The following is an 18,828-nucleotide window of genomic DNA, read 5'->3' as shown; positions in this document are numbered from 1 at the left end:
GTAACGTTTTGGGAAGGGGTTTATCTCTGGATGGGTATTTATAATTAATTCATGATCAATTTCACAAAAGGAGATTGAGTTTTCTAAGAAGGAAATTTATCTTTTGAGCAATGTGGACATTTTTTGAGTTAAAATTCTAATATTATTTTTATGTGCTCTTATCCAATTAAGAAACATTAATTTTTTTTATGGCAAATGTTTGTTTTCTTCTTTAGTATTATTCTGTTAAATTTGTAAAGGACTCATCATGTAATATGCTCTGTAGAATAAATGTATAGAAAGACAGTGTCTCACAGTATATCAAATGGCAAGTAACGTAAAAAGAGGACTATTTTCTAGTTGACCTTGAAGATATTACAAGAATCACTAGAAGGAATGTCAAAAAGGAGATTATGGTGGAAGAAAGCCCTTCTACCTGACTGATGCAAAAGGTACAAATGGTAAAAACAAAACAAAACAAAAACCTCAAAAAACACCCAAGTATATTATCTGACCCTGAATAATAAAATGCCTATGCTGAAACGTAAAGTAGAATTAAGTTTAACTTCAGGAATCCTGTCAAGGCTAATACAAAAGGCACAGGTAAATCAGTACACACCACACAGACTTAATCATTTGCTTCCAAATGGCTTATTTTCCAATGCTAAGATGTCAATTCCATCCCTAGGTGTAGAATTGACAGCTTCTCCTCCCATTAGCTTTAATGAGCTACCCCCTTAAATCCTACCCCCAACATCAACAAGGGAGCCAGAGACGTACCCTCCTACTCTCTGTTTTGTTTCTGTATATACCAAATGTTGGCTATTTACTAGATCAGTGTAAATTCATCAGCTACGGTGCACATTACCTTCCATTGCTAAAAATGACTTCTCATAGGAATCAGTGTTAAAATGTAATTTTAATCATCTGTCAAAATCTGTTAAATAATCATTACTCACCAGTAGCCTGTTAGGAAATACGCGAAATCTTGGTGAACATGTGACCTCTGCAACTAAGGCATTTTCTACAAAATTAGAGTTGAAAAGGAGCTTGACAGCTTGCTTAATCTAATTCCTTTCTTGCAGAGGCCCTCACATAAACAGTTCTTGAAGAGTGACTTAAAAAAACAATAGAGACAGAATCATTTCAGGTCACCTATTTCTCAATTGCTCTCCTCATCACTGTCTTGATTCTAGTTAGCATGCTTCTTTTCCTGTTTATGGTTTGGTGGCTGAAACTTAAGGATAAAGATGAGGTAGAAAGAATTGACTGAGGTCCCTTCTAAAGCCAGGCCTAATAATATGGGACACTTCTATAGTTCATGCTTGGAATTGGAATGAAATGAGACATAGACAGTGTAGCATTTAATAATAATAATAATAAAAAATTCACTTCACAACAGCATGGAAGGAGCATTCATCAAGAATGAGATATTGATTGAGTTGGGTTGGGGTTCCTCTGTTTCCTCATTTACCATACTGGCATGCCCAGTGAGCAGCTTGTATCAAACTGAGGACCCTGCCTCTTTGTGGGCGAGATTTGTGTACCTAGTAAACCAGCAAGTTTAACCAACAGTTAGAACCTTAGGTCTTTGGGAACAATTAAATTTTGAAGTAGTTTCATTGGGGGAAGAGAAGGGGAAGAGTGAGAAGGAGACTAGTCTAGTTTACATGCAGTAGATTTTACTCCTACTATGGGATTTTTATTTATAAAACAATTTCTTTCCAAACACAGAACTATCCCTGTCTCTTTCTTAGTTTTCTCTCACCATAAATAAAATTATCATAATCGTAGGCCATGATTTTTTTTTCCAGCCATCTTGTTAAACTCAGCTACCTTGTAGTTGGGATGATTTAAAGCCAAAAGAAAAAAAAAAGATGGGATGCTAGTCCATCCATTCATTCATTCAATTATTCATTCATTCATTCACTCACTCAACAAACATTTAAAACTTACTGTGTGCAGAATATTACATTATATGTTGAGAAAGCTACAAAGAGCTTTTGCCCACAATGACTTTATGTTTAATCCCAGCCCACTTCACTGTACTTGAAGTCCTTAAATAAATAATCCCAGTTGAATCTATTGTACTTTAAAAGGCATTTTGAAAATATTTCATTACTTTTTTCTTTAACTTTCTCTGATATCTAATCATAATATCTTCAGAAAATCATTTGTTTTACTCAATTGAATCTCTCCTACTGCAGGTAAGGTCATTTATTTTAAGGTATTCTTTATGAAAAGATTGAGAATAGTTGATTATCATTCTTGCCATAATCTCCCAATTTATAATTTTTTTAATGTTTTAATCAAAGATTATGCTTTTTAAAAAATCAATATTTACTAGGCACCAAATCTGTACACAGCACTTCCTTTGGTGCTAGAGAATACAGAGTTGAATAAACCATGGTTACTTCCTTTGTGAAGACATAAGCCAGGATAGTAAGGAAAACTTACTTGACTTAGAGTCTGGAGGCCTGGGTCCAGCCCTGGCATTTATTGTGGAATGTCACTTCAGGCATATTGAGTAACTCCTCTCAGGTTTGGTTTCTTCATCTGTGAAATGGGAATGATAATTTTGTCCTACAGACCTCACAGAGTCATTGTGAGGACAATGCTTTTTGTAATGCTTTTAAGTGTTTTGTTATATAAATGCAAATTATTACGGTGCATAATTATTATTATGGTGTTTAATCTAAGAAAAGGATAGTGACTACATAAAGATTACTGTAATGCAAAAATGAATTTGAGAATCACTTAAGAAAGGTTGAAGTAGGGGCAGCTAGGTGGCGCAGTGGATGGAGCACTGGCCCTGGATTCAGGAGTACCTGAGTTCAAATCCAGCCTCAGACACTTGACACTTACTGGCTGTGTGACCCTGGGCAAGTCACTTAACCCCCATTGCCCCACCAAAAAAAAAAAAAAAAGAAAGGTTGAAGTAGAAGTGCTAGGAGAGAAGGTGGTGGTTGTTGTCCAGTCGTGTCCAACTCTTTGTGACCCTATTAAGGGTTTTCTTGGCAGAGATGCTGGAGTGGTTTGCCATTTCCTTCTCCAACTCATTGGACAGATGAGGAAACTGAGGCAAATGGGATTAAGTGACTTGTTCAGGGTCACCCAGCTAGTAAGTACCTGAGGTTGGATTTAAACTCAGGTCTTCTTGACTCCAGGCTTGGGACTCTATTCACTGTACCAGGTAGCTGGAGGTGGGGTGTGGGGGTGGGGTAAATAATTTTTGCCTGGGGGTTTCAGGGAAGGCATACTTCATGGTAGCATAGGTACCATTTAAGAGGGATATAGGAGGGGGCAGCTAGGTGGCACAATAGATAAAGCACCAGCCCTGGATTCAGGAGGACCTGAGTTCAAATCCAACCTCAGACACTTCACACTTACTGGCTGTGTGACTGTGGGCAAGTAACAAAACCGTCATTGCCCCCCCCACACACACACACACACAAAGAGGGATACAGGAATAGGAGGAATATTTCATATGTTGATGTGGTAAACTCAACTAGGAAGGAAGAAAGGTGCTAACTGGTGTTCCTCTAGGACAATTAAATCTTTTTTCTTCTCTTGTAATTGGGCCTGCTTTATTCAGTTGGTTTCTTATTATTTCTCTCAGTGTCATTTAAAATGGTAATCCTCAGGCAGTGGATAAAACACAGGCCCTGGATTCAGGAGAACCTGAGTTCAAATTTGGCCTCAGGCACTTGACACTTACTGGCTGTGTGACCCTGGGAAAGTCACTTAACCCTCATTGCCCCGCAAAAAATAAATGAATGAATGAATGAATAAATAAATAAAATGGTAATCCTCTCATCCTCCTCCCCTTTATTTTTCCTTCCCTTAAAATTGCCACTTAAAAATGAATCCTCTTTCTAGATCATCTGGAATATTGATAAAAATGCCAAACAAGTACAGGACCAAAGGTTGTGTCTAGTGAAAGAATAATAATTATCATGTCTGGGGGAGTCCTTGGATATGGACCACTAATGAAGGTTCCTTGAATATGAGCTCCCAACTAATGTAGTTCATACTCAATAGTCAACCACACTTCTCCAGTTATTTATTAATGAGAATTGTTATTGTTTGTTTGTTTGTTTTTTAAGAAGACCCATGATGTCACTGGGTGATGTCTTGACTTGGGAATGAATAGGATAAGTGAGGCAGATTTGCACAGCAAAAGCAGTATGGAATAATGTGTCAAGAGAAGATACTGGAGTTAGTAAGACCAGCCTCTGACACAGACTTGCTGTGTGACTATCTATGGCCATATCACCTAACCTTCAAGAACCGCAAGCAACTTTCGAGATTATAAATTTCAGAAAAGTTGCTGAAGTGATTTCAACACAGATGAAATCTGGCCCAGATTTCAACAAAACAAAACAAAAAACAAATACACACCCAATAACATATTAAAGTCTGTCTGTGAAATTGAATGGAAGAATGGTTAAGAGGTAGAGGGTTGGATTGAAAAACCAGATGAGCTCTTGAATCATGCTCCTTGTCAACTGCGTGAACAATTTAGGTAATCTTTTCTCCAATTACCTCTCCCAAACCATAGGGCAAAGGAGGTAGGTGGCTTGGTACAGTGAAGAGAGAGGGTCCTGGGCTTGGAGACAGGAGAATCTTTATTTCAATCCTGCTTCAAATACCTACTAGCTTTGTGACCCTGGGTAGGTCACCAAACTTTTCTCAGCCTCAGTTTTCTCATTTGTAAAATGGGGATAATATCAATAGTATTACCTTTCAGGGTTGTTGTGAGGAACAAGTGAAATAATGTAGACAATGACTCAGGAATCTGAAAGTGCCATGGAAGTGGTAGTTTTTACTGTTGTTATTATTATTTGAATCCTTACCCCAAGATGTTACTCATAAGGAGTTTGATGGTCTGTGGTAACAGATGTTGATTAAATAAAAATGCTCTGGTATTATCCTCTGAGTAATTGTCATTCTTAACCCTAACACTTTTCCCTCTATTTATAGGGCCGGAACTTAGCATCAGGGGAGATTGGCTTCTTTCCTAGTGAAGCAGTTAAGCCTTGTCCATGTGTAAGTGCATTTATTTATTTATTTGTTTGTTTGTTTGTTTATTTTTGGGGTCAGCTTAATTCAGGGGAATTGGTCAGCTTCACCATAAATTTTATTAATCATGTCTTCTAGGAATCATTATTTCTTTGTTCTTTGCATTTGAATGTTATGTCCAACGTTATTTAAAATTGCAACAGTGATGTGTTTCTATTAGAGGACTGAAATTGTGAAGTGTTAAAGAAATATTCACAGCAAGCAAATTTACCATCAGAGAATTTGTGAAATTAAATTGTACAGAGAGCTTTTCTTTTTAAAGAAATAAACCAAAGTTTATAGAACAAATACATCAAGCAAATTTTTTTTTTCCCATGGAGGTGAGAATGGTTTGTTTTTAATCTATTTCTTCTCTCACCCCCCTCCCCAGTCACTTTGGGTTACAGAGATATTATACTATAAATTGTATGCTTTTTAAAATGTACCATCAAGTACACAAATCCTTCAACCGGATCTCTAAATATATTTTTCTGTGTACGTTGATATCTTGTTATTGTTTTCTTCGACATCACAGTAAAATGTTCTCAAAACATTAGCTGCAGGATGATGCTACCAGAATAAATTAATGAACAGCAGTACTTATCCAAATGAAGTTATGGAAAAATTCAACTTTATAGAGGAAACAGAGATGGATGCTATTGTTTCCAATTAAATTAAACGTCTTCAAAAATGCTACCATCTTTCCAGGCTTACAGGCTTTTATATTGGAATTGATTACTGTGACCTCCTGTTAACTGGCTTAAAGTGTCCTGGACACTAACATTGCAATCTTTGTTTTTTGTTCTTTTTAATTTAACTTTTTTTGAAGGTTGCGGTTTTACATGACAGCATTTCTGGATATAGTCTTTCCCCCTCACAGCCCTCCCTCCCTCATTCCCATACTTTCCCTTGTTTTTGTTGTTTTTTTTCCCCCTTATTCTTTTGTTTGAGACTCCCTTATCTCACCCTATTATACCTGCAGGGCCATTTCCAGCCCTTTTTTTTTTTTTTTTCTTGGCAGGGCAATGAGGGTTAAGTGACTTGCCCAGGGTCACACAGCTAGTAAGTGTCAAGTGTCTGAGGCCGGATTTAAACTCAGGTACTCCCAAATCCAGGAGCAGTGGATAACTCAGATCCTTCTGAATCCATTTTACAAATGAGAAAACTGAGGCTGAGAAAAGTTTGGTAACCTACCCAGGGTCACAAAGCTAGTAGGTATTTGAAGCAGGATTGAAATAAAGGTTTTCCTGTCTCCACTGTGGAGCAGTGGATAAAGTACTGGCCCTGGATTCAGAAGGACCTGAGTTCAAATCCAGCCTCAGACACTTGACACTTACTAGCTATGTGACCCTGGGCAAGTCACTTAACCTTCATTGCCCTGAAGGAAAAAAAAAGAGGAAAAGTTGACCCTTCCCTTTTGAAAAAGAAAAAAAAAATTAAAATGAATGAACACATCGACTCTTTCTGACACACCCATTGTCTCCCACCTGTATCATGAAAGGAGGGAAGTGTATTTAGTAATTCTTTTTTCTGGGACATTTTCTGGTCAATATAATAGTACAATGTTCTGTTTTGTTTTATTGTTCTTTTTTTTTTTTTTTTGCATCAGTATAGACACCCTGGATGCTGTTTTCCTGGTTCTGCAAACTTTAATTTGCTTAAATTTATGTCTTTCCTTGTTTCTCTAAATTCTTCATATTTGTTTATTATAGCAGGACAAAGGCTCCTTGATTTATATGCCACTATTTGTTTAGCCTTCTCTAAGTGATAGGCACCTGTTTTGTTTCTAGTTCTTTACAAAAATAAACCAAAACCAAAAGCCAACAAACAAAGTCACAAAGGCTGGCTGTAAGACCCAGTACAAGTCATTTGACTCTTGGTGCCTCCAACAAGTCTCTAAAGTGCCATATGCAGAGAAGATTCTTATGTTTATTTCTATTACAGAGGAAAATACTTTTGTTCCTTTTATGGATGAAACAACAGGTCCAATGAAATTTAAAATACAGTGACAGAAATCTAGGACATGTCAAAGGACAGATGCTTAGGGAGATTTATTAGAGGACATTGTCTTTTTCACAACTTTGAGGTAATATATTTCCATTAATATACAGTGACTACTTTGAGAAAACATAGGCTGGGTAGATTCCAGGAACTGTGCAGTATAGGGATATTTAATAAAATTAACTGACAGATGGGCTAGAGAATAGGCTCAGAGGAGAGCCAGATGGGTCTCTGATGGAGAGAGGCTGGGAGGTGTGCCACTGCTTTGTGGCACACCATTGGCCATTCAGGTGTGAATTCCTGGGAATTCTCCTTAGAATGCTGACCAGTGAGAGTAATCCCAGTGCAAGGAGAAGAGTTCTGGACTTGGAAAACTGGAATCCCCTCCCTGCCTATACTTACTACTAAGCTCCCTCTCTTGGAGCTTCTTTATCTATCTGTATGTAACACCTACCTTAGGGGATGACTGGGAGGATCAAATGAGATGATGCTTCTCAGAAGTCTATTTAAGTGTTAATGAGCACCATTATCCTTTTTGATTTTCCTCAAAAGAGCAGCTACTGTAATTTCCTAAAGAGCTCTGTGCTGACCAGAGACCACCATGAAAGATTTCCTCTTAGAAGTGATACCTGAGATGGGGAAATGGAGGGGCTACTTTCCTTAAAAATTTAGAGATCCTGTTAAGGATTGGGAAACCAGTTTAGAGATTAGGAGAAGCTGAATTTGAATCACAAACCCAGTAACTCTTCTAAACATGAGACACACTGAGGGGCCACTAGGTGGCACAGTGGATAAAGCACTGGCCCTGGCTTCAGGAGGACCGGAGTTCAGGTCAGGCCTCAGATACTTGACACTTACTAGCTGTGTGACCCTGGGCAAGTTACTTAACCCTCATTGCCCTGCAAAAAAAAAAAAAAGAGAGAGAGAGAGAGAGAGAGAGAGAGAGAGAGAGAGAGAGAGAGAGAGAGAGAGAGAGAGAGAGAAAATTGAGACACATCATTGTGCACTACAAATTCAATACAATACATCCTAGGTAAGTGATTACTGAGTCTCTTTATACCTTCCCTTCAATTATTAGCACTCTTTCTTTTGTTATGTTTTATAGTTAGCTTAAAACATTTTTTAACTTTATTTTTTTTTCTCACCTTCCCTCCCCAAAGAAAAACAACAGCAACAGCAACAAAATCCTCTTAACAAATATGCATGGTCAAGTGAAGCAAATTCTCTCATTGGCTATGTCCAAAGATATATATTTTGCTTAGCATTTTGAGTTCATCATCTCTGTCACGAGATGGGCAGCATGTTTCATCTTTGGTTCTTTGGAGTCATGATTTGTTATTTTATTGACTAGAGTAATAGTCTTTTCAAAGATTTTTTTTTCTTATTATTGTATAAATTATTCTACTTGTCCTTCTCACTTCACTCTGTATCAATTCAAACAAGTTTTTCCAGATTTCTCTGAAATTGCTCATCTCATCATTTATTATGGCACAACGATACTCCATCCTATTCATAGAATTTGTTTAACCATTCTCCACTAGGCAGGTACTTCCTTAGTTGGAATTTTGTTTTCTATTATGAGTTACAATAAATATTTTGTACATATGGGTCCTTTTCTTCTTTTTTTTTGATCTTTTATTTTTGTGATGTGAGCTTACTAATTGTATCACTGCATCAAAGAGAATGCACAGATTAGTGATTTAAAGGGCATGGTTTCAAATTGCTTTTCAGAATATCTGGACCAATTCACAGCTCCACCAATAGTGAATTAGTAGTGTCCATGTTTTCCCACAGCCTTTCAATATTTGCCATTTTCATTTTTTGTTTACTCTTCCAGTCCGGAAGATGTGATGTGGAGCCTCAAATGCATACCACAAAATGCTTTGATTTACATTTCTTTGATTTCTAGTGATTTGGAACACTTTTTTCATATGGCCATTGATTTATTGGATTTCTTCCTTTGGAAACTGCCTAATCTTATCCTTTGACCACTAAATAGCTCTTATTCTTATAAATTTGAATCAGTTCTTTATATATCTTGAATGTGAGACTTTATAAGGAAAATTATTTTTGTGAAGATTTTTTTTCTCCAGTTACTTGTTTCCCTTCTAGTTTTAACTCTATTGGTCTTGCTTTATACAATTAAAAGTTATGTAATCAAAATTGGCCATTTTATTTTTTGTGATTCTCTCTGTCCCTCATTTGGTCATGAACTCTTCCTTTATCCATGGATCTGAATTGGTAATTTCTTCCTTGGACCTCTAATTTGCTTATATCATATTTTATATCTGTCATACACTCAAACACATACACATTTAGTGGTTTTCTTAGTATATTGTGTGAGATATTTGTCTGCCAGACTGCTTTACAATTTTCCTAGCAATAATGAGTCCTTCCCATAATAACTGGGGTCCTTGCATTTACCAAAGAGTATTTTTGTGTGCAATATGCCTAATCTATTCCACTGATTGATTCATCTACTTTGTACCTAATCATTTGGAAGATTATTGTTGTGGAGTATAGCTTGATACCTGCTAATGCTAGGCTCCCTTCTTCCCCACTTTCTTCCCCATTTTCCCTTGAAATTCTTGAATTTTTGTTCCTCCATATGAATTTTGTTATTATCTTTTTTAGTTCTATAAAGCAATTCTTTGGATGTTTGAATGGTATGGTATCGAATAAATTAATTAGTCATTTTTATTTTATTGGCATGGCTGAGCCACAAATAATTAAAATTCTTCTCATTTTTAGGTCCATCTTTATGTAAAGAATATCTTATAGTTGTATTCTCATAGTTTCTTTGTGGGTCTTGGAAGATGGACTCCAAAATATTTTATGCATTTTGTACTTATATTGAATGAATAAGATTTTTCTTTCTATTTCTTCTTTTTCGTTTCGTTTTGTTTTGTTTTTTTGTGGGGCAATGAGGGTTAAGTGACTTGCCCAGGGTCACACAGCTAAGTGTCAAGGGTCTGAGGCCGGATTTGAACTCAGGTCTTCCTGAATCCAGGGCCAGTGTCACCTAGCTGCCCCCCTCTATTTCTTTTTTCTGGGTTTTATTGGTAAAACACAGAAATGCTGAAGATTAATGTAGATATATTTTCTATCTTATAACTGCTGAATTTAAAAATTAATTTTTAAAATTATATTTTAATTTTAGTGAGGGTTCTCTGGCTAAATCATCATATTATCTGCGAAACAAAAATAAAAACAAGTTTTTCTTTGCCTATATTTAATTCCTTGATTTCTTTTTCTCATCTTATTGTTAGGCCTAGCATTTCATGTTTAAAAAATAATGTTGAAAAGGATGCTCTTTTAATCTTGAAAACATTTTTTTAATTCATTTCTATATGTCTTCCATTTCCATACATGTGGTATTCCTTTACTGTGATGTCAAATCCTAGAGTGTAGGAGGGGTTTTGTTTGTGTAGTATTACAAAGCATCATTATTTTAGGTTCATAAAAAAATGTTTGTTAAATTAAAGGACACTCTTCAAGTTCTGTCTCTGAGATTTGTAAGTTATATGTCCTTGAACAAATCACTTTACCAATTGAATCTCAGTTTCTTCATCTATAAAATAAAGATAATAAATCACATATTATATCATATCACATCACATTATAGAATATCATAACAATATAATATAATATTAATTATATTATATTGGTATTATTTTTTTCTGGGGGGGGGTGGTTGGTGGGGCAATGAGGGTTAAGTGACTTGCCCAGGGTCACACAGCTAGTAAGTGTCAAGTGTCTGAGGCTGGATTTGAATTCAGGTCCTCCTGATCTAGGGCTGGTGCTTTATCCACTGCACCACCTAGCTGTCCCCAATATAGGTATTATCTTCAAATTAAGAATTTAATAAATTAAGTTATATAAGTATTATCTTAAAAGGCAGCATAACATAGTAGGGGGAATAGCTAAGAAAGCCTAATATGTCTCCTAGATATACTGACTATGTGCTACTAGGCAGGTTACTTAACTTTTCAGCACCCTAGGCAATTCTCTTGGTCCAAATTAGTATGAATAACAAATCCTCAGTCATATGACTGTAATTCACACTACCATTTTCAATGAACTGGAACCAATGATTGCACATTATATAATGATAACTTAGACTAGTGGGAATTCAAATATATACATTTTAGGGGGATTTATCCTTAGCACTAATCAGTATCTAGCAAAGGTATGTTGCAGAAAAGGTACCAACCTGATTTGGTAGAGGAAGTTGTTGCATCAGGATTTCTTTACCCCATGTGAAGTAAATCACAAGCCCAGTACCTATTCCTGTCACACTAACTACCTTATAGTTTCTTTTCGAGGACTAAATGAGATGATGCATGTAAATTATAAAGCACCATATAAATGTAGCCCATAATTATAATAGCCTACATTTATGAATGATAATATTGAAAATCTAATATTTGTATAGTACTTTATAGGTTATGACTATAGCAATCATTATTAATACTTATATGAACAATAATAGAATAGATTATTTCCTATTTCTGAAATAAATTTAGCATAAGATAGCTACTATTAGAATCTGAAGATAGAATCTTTGGGTTTTTTTTAATCTGCTTTGAATATATTAGCATATATGTTGACACTTGCTAAAACCAAGATTGTGATAGTAGACATATAGTAAAATTAAAATGAGTGATGTATACAGTGCAGACCAATTTTATTGTTAGTAACTGAGGGGATATTCTGACCAGAGAGATAAATTGATTCTGCTCAACTCTTAACCTAGAAGGGCAAAATATAAATATCCTATTATGACAAATGATTCAGCTGATGACATGGTAACATCGATCAGATTTTCAAAGTGCTATAACTTTAACTATTATTATCAAGTGTAACAATCTCCACAACCGTCCAATATCAAAATGCCCAGGAACAGCATAGAATGCATATATAAAAAATCTTCAGCAATGAATGAAAAATGACTGAATCATGAGAATAGCTTATCTGTTATCCCAGTCTTTTCTTAGGTATTTATAAACTCTTCCCCCTCCTTTCTTCAGTACAGTCTATGTCAGCACATATTTTAGTTACCATATGAATAATGTTAATTCTTCTCTGACTTTCTGTCCTTTAGTTGTCGTTGTTTTTTGATAGCTTTAGTTAGACACTTGGAATATTTGATCTATTTACAGAAAACAATGTGTTTTTCTCTGTGAGATTCAAATAATGAAGAATAGAAAACTGAATGTTTTCTAGCACTCTGGCCCTGCCAGACTCTTAAACCTAAGTTTGGAATTTGCATCAGTAATGGTGGTGAACAATTAGTATCTCTGCTCAATGAGCTGAAGAGAATATCTAGTACTTTATTCATAATTTATCTTTGTTTTTTGGTTTTTTTTTTGATAGAGTCAAATAGCTTTATAAATAACTATGTAAATTTCACCAACCCATACATTTGACTTAACACTTCTGCTCTTGGAGACACACTAGCAGCCCAACAAATTACATGTCCTTCTTGCCCATCCTATAATTATAATTCCCTTTGGGTGAGAATGGCATCAGAGAATAATTTTTTCATATGTTATTGATGGGGGCGGCTAGGTGGTGCAGTGGATAAAGCACTGGCCTTGAATTCAGGAGGACCTGAGTTCAAATCCAGTATCAGACACTTGACACTTACTAGCTGTGTGACCTTAGGCAAGTCACTTAACCCTCATTGCCCTACAAAAACAAAAAAACAAACTCATATGTTATTGATGCTTTTTAAAAAACCATCATTATCATTAGACAGCTAAATGGTGCAATGGATAGAGTACTGGCTTTGGAGTCAGGAAGACTGGAATTGAAATCCTGCCTCAGACACTTATTAGCTCCTTTGACCCTGGGCAATTCACTTAATTTCTCTCAGCTGAAGAGTTGAGTTCCCAGTTCTGCACTTTTTCTATTCAGCTCCCATTGTAGCACCCTCACGCTTCAAAAGGACACCAGGGAACCATCCATCCTGTTACTGAAGCTAGCAGGAACAATACAACCCACAGTCACACTTCTCCTGGCTTGTCTGTGTAGATAGAATGCATCTCTCATAGTTTGGAAGAAGGGAACAGCAGATCGGGCGGATACCAGCTCCTGCCATGCCTACTGCTGCCACGTGATGACCACCTCCTCTTCTTTCTCTTCATCTTGTTCCCCTTAAGAGATCCAAAACTCCTGCCATAACTGAATGAAGAGAACCCCTGACCTCTAATCAGATTACTGATCTCCTTGTACTTTTCTGCCTTCCCAAACTGTTGTTGTTTGGTTGTTCCCCTCAGGTCCCAGGAATAGTATAGCCATCTAACAACCCCTTGCCAGATGTTGTTACATTCATAAAAAGAAACAAATGGACAAAAAGTCAAGGAAAATTAGGCAGAGTCAGTGGACATATTGCCTATATCTGACACCATATACCGTTTCCTCCACACCTGTTGTCCACCACCCTAGGATACTTCATTTTTAATTCTCTAGTATCAAGATTGCTCATTGAACTGATTTGAATTTTGATTTTTTACAGTTTTTTGTAGCACTGTTTTCCTTTATATTTCAAAGAATATTTCCAAGGCTGAACTCCTTAAGCTCTTATATAAAACTAGTTCTAAGATCTATAAAAGTGAATTTATCGTTAGTGTCCAATGCTTACCTTTCATGACTTTATTGTATTTTGCCTTTTCACATAATAGGTGCCCAAACCAGTAGACTACTCTTGCCAACCATGGTAAGTATTAAACAATATATTTTATTTACAATATATATTATATTATATTATATATGATGTGATAAATAAACCTATATACTATATATTTACTATAAACTTAGAGTGTGGACTTTTTGGAAAGGGGGATTATAATGATATAGATACTTTCATTTGTAACCTCTAAATATGTCTTTATATACAGAGTATAGTACCATTATGATATAGATTTTTTTCCTGCTTTCCCTTATTATTTCAGAGGGTGTGTCTCTTTATGTCTATATATGCATCGTATGCATAACTATGGGGTTGATAACTGCCAAGGAAGGGAACAATGAAAACACTCAAATACCAGATGTGTACCCTAGATTTAGAGAGGCAGATTTCAAAAAACATCAGAGAAGATCCAATTCAACAATTAAAAAAAATCTGACAGAATAATTGTGAGTTATCTCAATGAGTGAAAAGGAAGAGCTTAAAAAGTCTGGTGTAGATACTTAGGGAGGTATCTCATGAACTTAGATTACAAAAGACAGAATCAGGCAATCAGTGAGTATTTAGTAAGCATATACTATGTACCAGACACTGCGCTAGACACACACACACACACACACACTCGTGCGCGCACACACACGCACACACGTGCACACACACGCACACACACACACACACACACACACCTTGGAACAAATGCAAAATAAAGGCAAAAAATGTTCAGAATGGTGTGAAGAATGTTAATGTTCCAAATTAATTGAGCCTTGAAAAATGCTAATGAGATTAAAAAAGATATTTTTAAAGCAATATTTGCAGCACTCTGTACACCTTTGAAAAAAGAAGTGGTGATAACTAGGTGTTTTCAAGGAGTTGCTAAGAAAGGGTTTCCAGTGTAATGTCATTTCCTATTTGTGTTAGGTTTACTAGCCTGGAAGATCAAGCCAATAATATATATATTTCATTTGACATCTGAATTTATAGAATAGATGGTGCAGTAGATAGAATGCAAGGACTGGAGTCAGTAAGACTCATTTTCCTGAGTTCAAATCTGGTTTCAGATACTTAAAAGCTGTGTGACCCTGGGCAAGTCACTTAACCCTATTTGCCTCAATCTCCTCATCTGCAAAATGGCAAACCACTGCATTAGCTCTGCCAAGAAAACCCCAAATGGGGTCACAAATAGTCAGGCATGAGTGAAAAATGATTGAAAGACAATGAAAACAAAAGTTTAAAAGCCTGTTCAACTGGTTTTGTGTGTGTGTGTGTGTATGTGTATGTGTCTGTGTGTGTGTATTCAACTAATTTAGCTAGATGACCACATACCTTAAGAGATCTTGCAGAATAGATTGTGTATCAGGCAGGAATTTGGTAAAAATGCCCTTCAAAACCACTTTCAGTTCCAAGATTCTTTTATTCCATGTGTGCATATGCATAGCATGGAGGAGAAGCTGTGGCATAGCAGACAGAGAGGGGACCTCAAAGTCTCATGAAGACCTGGGCTGAAGTCTCACTTACACAAACTTATTGACTAATTGATGGTCTTCATGAAGAGAGGGCATTTCTTCACTTTGAATTCTCTACACTGACTAGATCTTAGAACCAAAGCCCAAGAAAAAAATAACATCCCCCCAAAAACCTCAAACCCCTATCTAGTGTACACATGAATATGCAAGTATAGCAATGACTCTAAAATACGCCTTGACAAACATAAGCAGTGTAGGATTTATGAAGTAAGTCTTCATCAGTTTTTGAAGTATAGGTATTAGAACTGTGAGTTAAATTTTGTTTTTGCCATAATCCTGAGTCACCTTAAAAAAAATCACACATCTATAAAGTGATACAAAAAGAATGGTATTTTTTTTCATGCTTAACAAAATGACTAAAACAGATCCTGGAACACCTGTTATTTTCAAAGACAGTTGATTAAAATATCAGAAAAATCACTATTTTTAAAAAAATCAGATGGGATATAACACTCACTCAGACTTTGTATAATTTCAGCATAGCCAAGGAGGTGGGACTCAATGTCTTCTTTGCATTCATACCCATAGTGGGAGATGCTCTTGTGATAATGCTTGAGGAGCATGTGCCATGGACCTGGCCTGAATCAGATATCCAGTACCACCCCCTCCCTCAGCCATCCCCTTCCTGCCTGCATTGACCTTACCCTACCATACATGTCACAACCAAGATAAAAAGGGAGGAAAAATCATACCATTATTTGAACACCCCCATCCCACCCCTCCCAGTGTCTGTCATTCACTCCCTTGCAAACACTCCCTGACTCACACGACATGATTTGCTTGCACCACATGTTCAGTCTTCACTGTCCCCAAACCAACTTCAAATCATGGTTGATTCCTTCCAGTATCCCAAACCATTTGAGCAGCAATCGCCTTCCTATGCTTGGCATTCCTTAATGCTCTGATAGAAATGCTATTTCAGGCACCTGTTCTTTCATCGATGGCTTCCCTTGTTGAGTAAACATCTTCTCTTCCACTAGAAAGGCAATATCTGTGTGTCTTCTTCTCTCTGAGCTTGACAGATCCTCAATCACAATGTTTTGTCAATGTTTATTGAAAGCCTAGATCCCCCTCATGTAAAACAACTATATATTTTGTTCACATTCTGGAAGCAAAATCCTACAAAAGTGAATGGAATGTCTAGATTTGCCAAGGCCTAGCTCAGTTTCTTAGTTTCTTAATATAGCTGCTTCCTATGTTATTTGAGTGTTTAGTCAATAATCTTAACTATAGGTTGTTTTGGGGTTTTTTTAGAGGCAATGGGGGTTAAGTGACTTGCCCAGGGTCACACAGCTAGGAAGTATTAAATGTCTGAGGCCAGGTTTGAACTCAGGTCTTCCTGAATCCAGGGCCAGTGCTTTATCCACTACGCCAACTAGCTGTCCCCAACTATAGTTGTTTTTGCTTAATCAAGTCCTACAACATCTCTGAGTGAGCCTGCAATGTCTTTCTGATCCACACCCTTCCTTTTCACTGGCCCCATTCTGACCATTGGCTGTCCTCTATCCCAGATCCCTCTAGGAGACTTGGAAATTGAAGTCTTTCAAGGGTTTGACAAGAGAAAGTGGCAGAAGTAGGACTCTTCTGTGCCATGTTCTATCTGGATGAAATTAAGATCCCCATTTCCCTGGAAATCTAAGTGGAAATCATAATAAAAAATGAGTAGGCACTCGGAAAACAATGTCAACAACATAGGTGATCAAGTTGAAAATATCTGGGGGAAAACAAATCTAGCAACAAAACTAAAAAGATAAAATTTCTTTTTTCCCCTCTAATATAGGGGGGTGGTTCTTATTTTTTGTTTGTCATAGATCCTCTTTACTATTTAATAATGCCTATGGACCCTTTCTCAGAGAAATATTTTTAAATAATAGGAGGAAATGCTAAATGTCAGAGAGAGGTTTGTGAAAATAAAGATGCAACTTCTTTTCCATCCAAGTTCACGGACCCTTTGAAATCTATCCATAGATCCCTTGGCGGTTTTTGGACCCCAGGCTAAGAATCCTAGCTTAGTCATTCCAGACATGTCATTACTGGGTGTTGCAGTCACAAAGGTAATGATTTCAGAGGCAAAAACTAAATGAGGCTGAAAATGAGATGCACTTTACAAAATAAATAAATCCATTAAGAGTCTGGGAATTCAGGGCACAAGGGAGCAGCCTGTATAACTCTGGCATTGTATGCTTGCCAAAATGTAGGACTTCATGGCAATTTTGATCTCTTATAGTGAATAATATTCTACTTATGACTAACAAGACAAATGAAATGGAACATTTGGAAGACCCTCATTATTTCAGCCACCGAGATATGAGAACAAAGAAAGAATCTTTCAGGGATGAAGATTTCCATATAATGAAATTCCATATAAGATGCTTAGTATTACTCTCTTCCTGGTTATCCCAAATAGAGAAAAAAGAACTTCTCCAAAACAAACATCTATTTAATTTTCTCTTCTTTTAAAAACTGTATTTTGTATGCATGCATATATAAATATATACATATACACACATGTGTGTGTGTTTGTGGTGTATCTTTATCTATATATCACCATAGTTCCCCACAGTATTCCTCCCTCTGCTTCTCAGAGAGCTATCCCATATAACAAATCATATTTTTAAGGCAAAAAAAGAAAAAGGGGAAAAATCAGCACAATTAATTAATTCATTGAAAAAATATGAAAACATATGCATTGTGCAACAAAGAGTCTGTTGGCTCTTCTTTTTGGAAGTATTGCTTGTTCTTTGTAATTTTTCAACATTCACTTTTTTTTTTTTTTTTTAGTGAGGCAATTGGGGTTAAGTGATTTGCCCAGGGTCACACAGCTAGTTAAGTGTTAAGTGTCTGAGGCCGGATTTGAACTCAGGTACTCCTGAGTCCAGGGCCGGTGCTCTATCTACTGTGCCATCTAACTGCCCCACAACATTCACTTTTGATTTTTGTGTGTGTATGGGTGGTTTGTCCTTTCCATTTATATTGTCATTTTTATTTATATATATATGTATATGTATATCTATATCTATATTTATATAGTTTTCTTGGCTCTGCTTACTTCACTCTGCATCAGTTCATATAGATCTTTCCTTGCTTCTCTGTATTTATCACACACCTCATTTCTTACAGCAGAGTAACATTCTATTACATTCATGTACCACAGTTTATTTATCCATTCTCTAATTGATGGGCATCTATTTTTGTCAAACATGTACTTTCATAAGGAATAGCCTTGTGAGAGCTGCAGTAGCACTTATTAACTCCTTGTTGGATGTCATGAATGTTCATGAATGTTCAACTCCTCTAGATAATGGGACCTTTTTTAAAAAGAAATACTGACTTGGATTTATCTCCTCCCTAAAAATATCACCTGGACTTGAAACATGGTCATTTTCAAGTCAGAGGGAATGTGAATATCTCAGAACTTATTAACATCATTACTCCTTCAGTCAAAACAAGTTTTTCCTGTGGGCTAGACCATATCAATTGCAGTAGCCAGGTCTTAACTCGCAAAAATGAGCTGGGAGATTAAGGCAATTATGAAGATAATTCAGATACAGCTATTTTCAAAAGTATCTTTAT

At 36.4% G+C, this 18,828-nt stretch overlaps 1 protein-coding gene across 1 annotated transcript in view; it reads left to right on the top strand.

Moving 5' to 3' along the window:
• The window catches only part of VAV3 (vav guanine nucleotide exchange factor 3), a 488,752-nt gene that overhangs the window by 430,699 nt on the left and 39,225 nt on the right, over positions 1-18,828 (top strand). Inside the window, 2 exon segments of the mRNA XM_044004405.1 lie at positions 4,963-5,028; positions 13,728-13,762. Of these exon segments, the coding sequence (XP_043860340.1) occupies positions 4,963-5,028; positions 13,728-13,762 (101 nt within the window).

The sequence above is a fragment of the Dromiciops gliroides genome, chromosome 4, assembly GCF_019393635.1.
Source record: "Dromiciops gliroides isolate mDroGli1 chromosome 4, mDroGli1.pri, whole genome shotgun sequence".
Taxonomy (NCBI): domain Eukaryota; kingdom Metazoa; phylum Chordata; class Mammalia; order Microbiotheria; family Microbiotheriidae; genus Dromiciops; species Dromiciops gliroides.
Note: the sequence above shows the minus strand (reverse complement) of the source record. Positions and strands in the feature narration are given on the sequence as shown.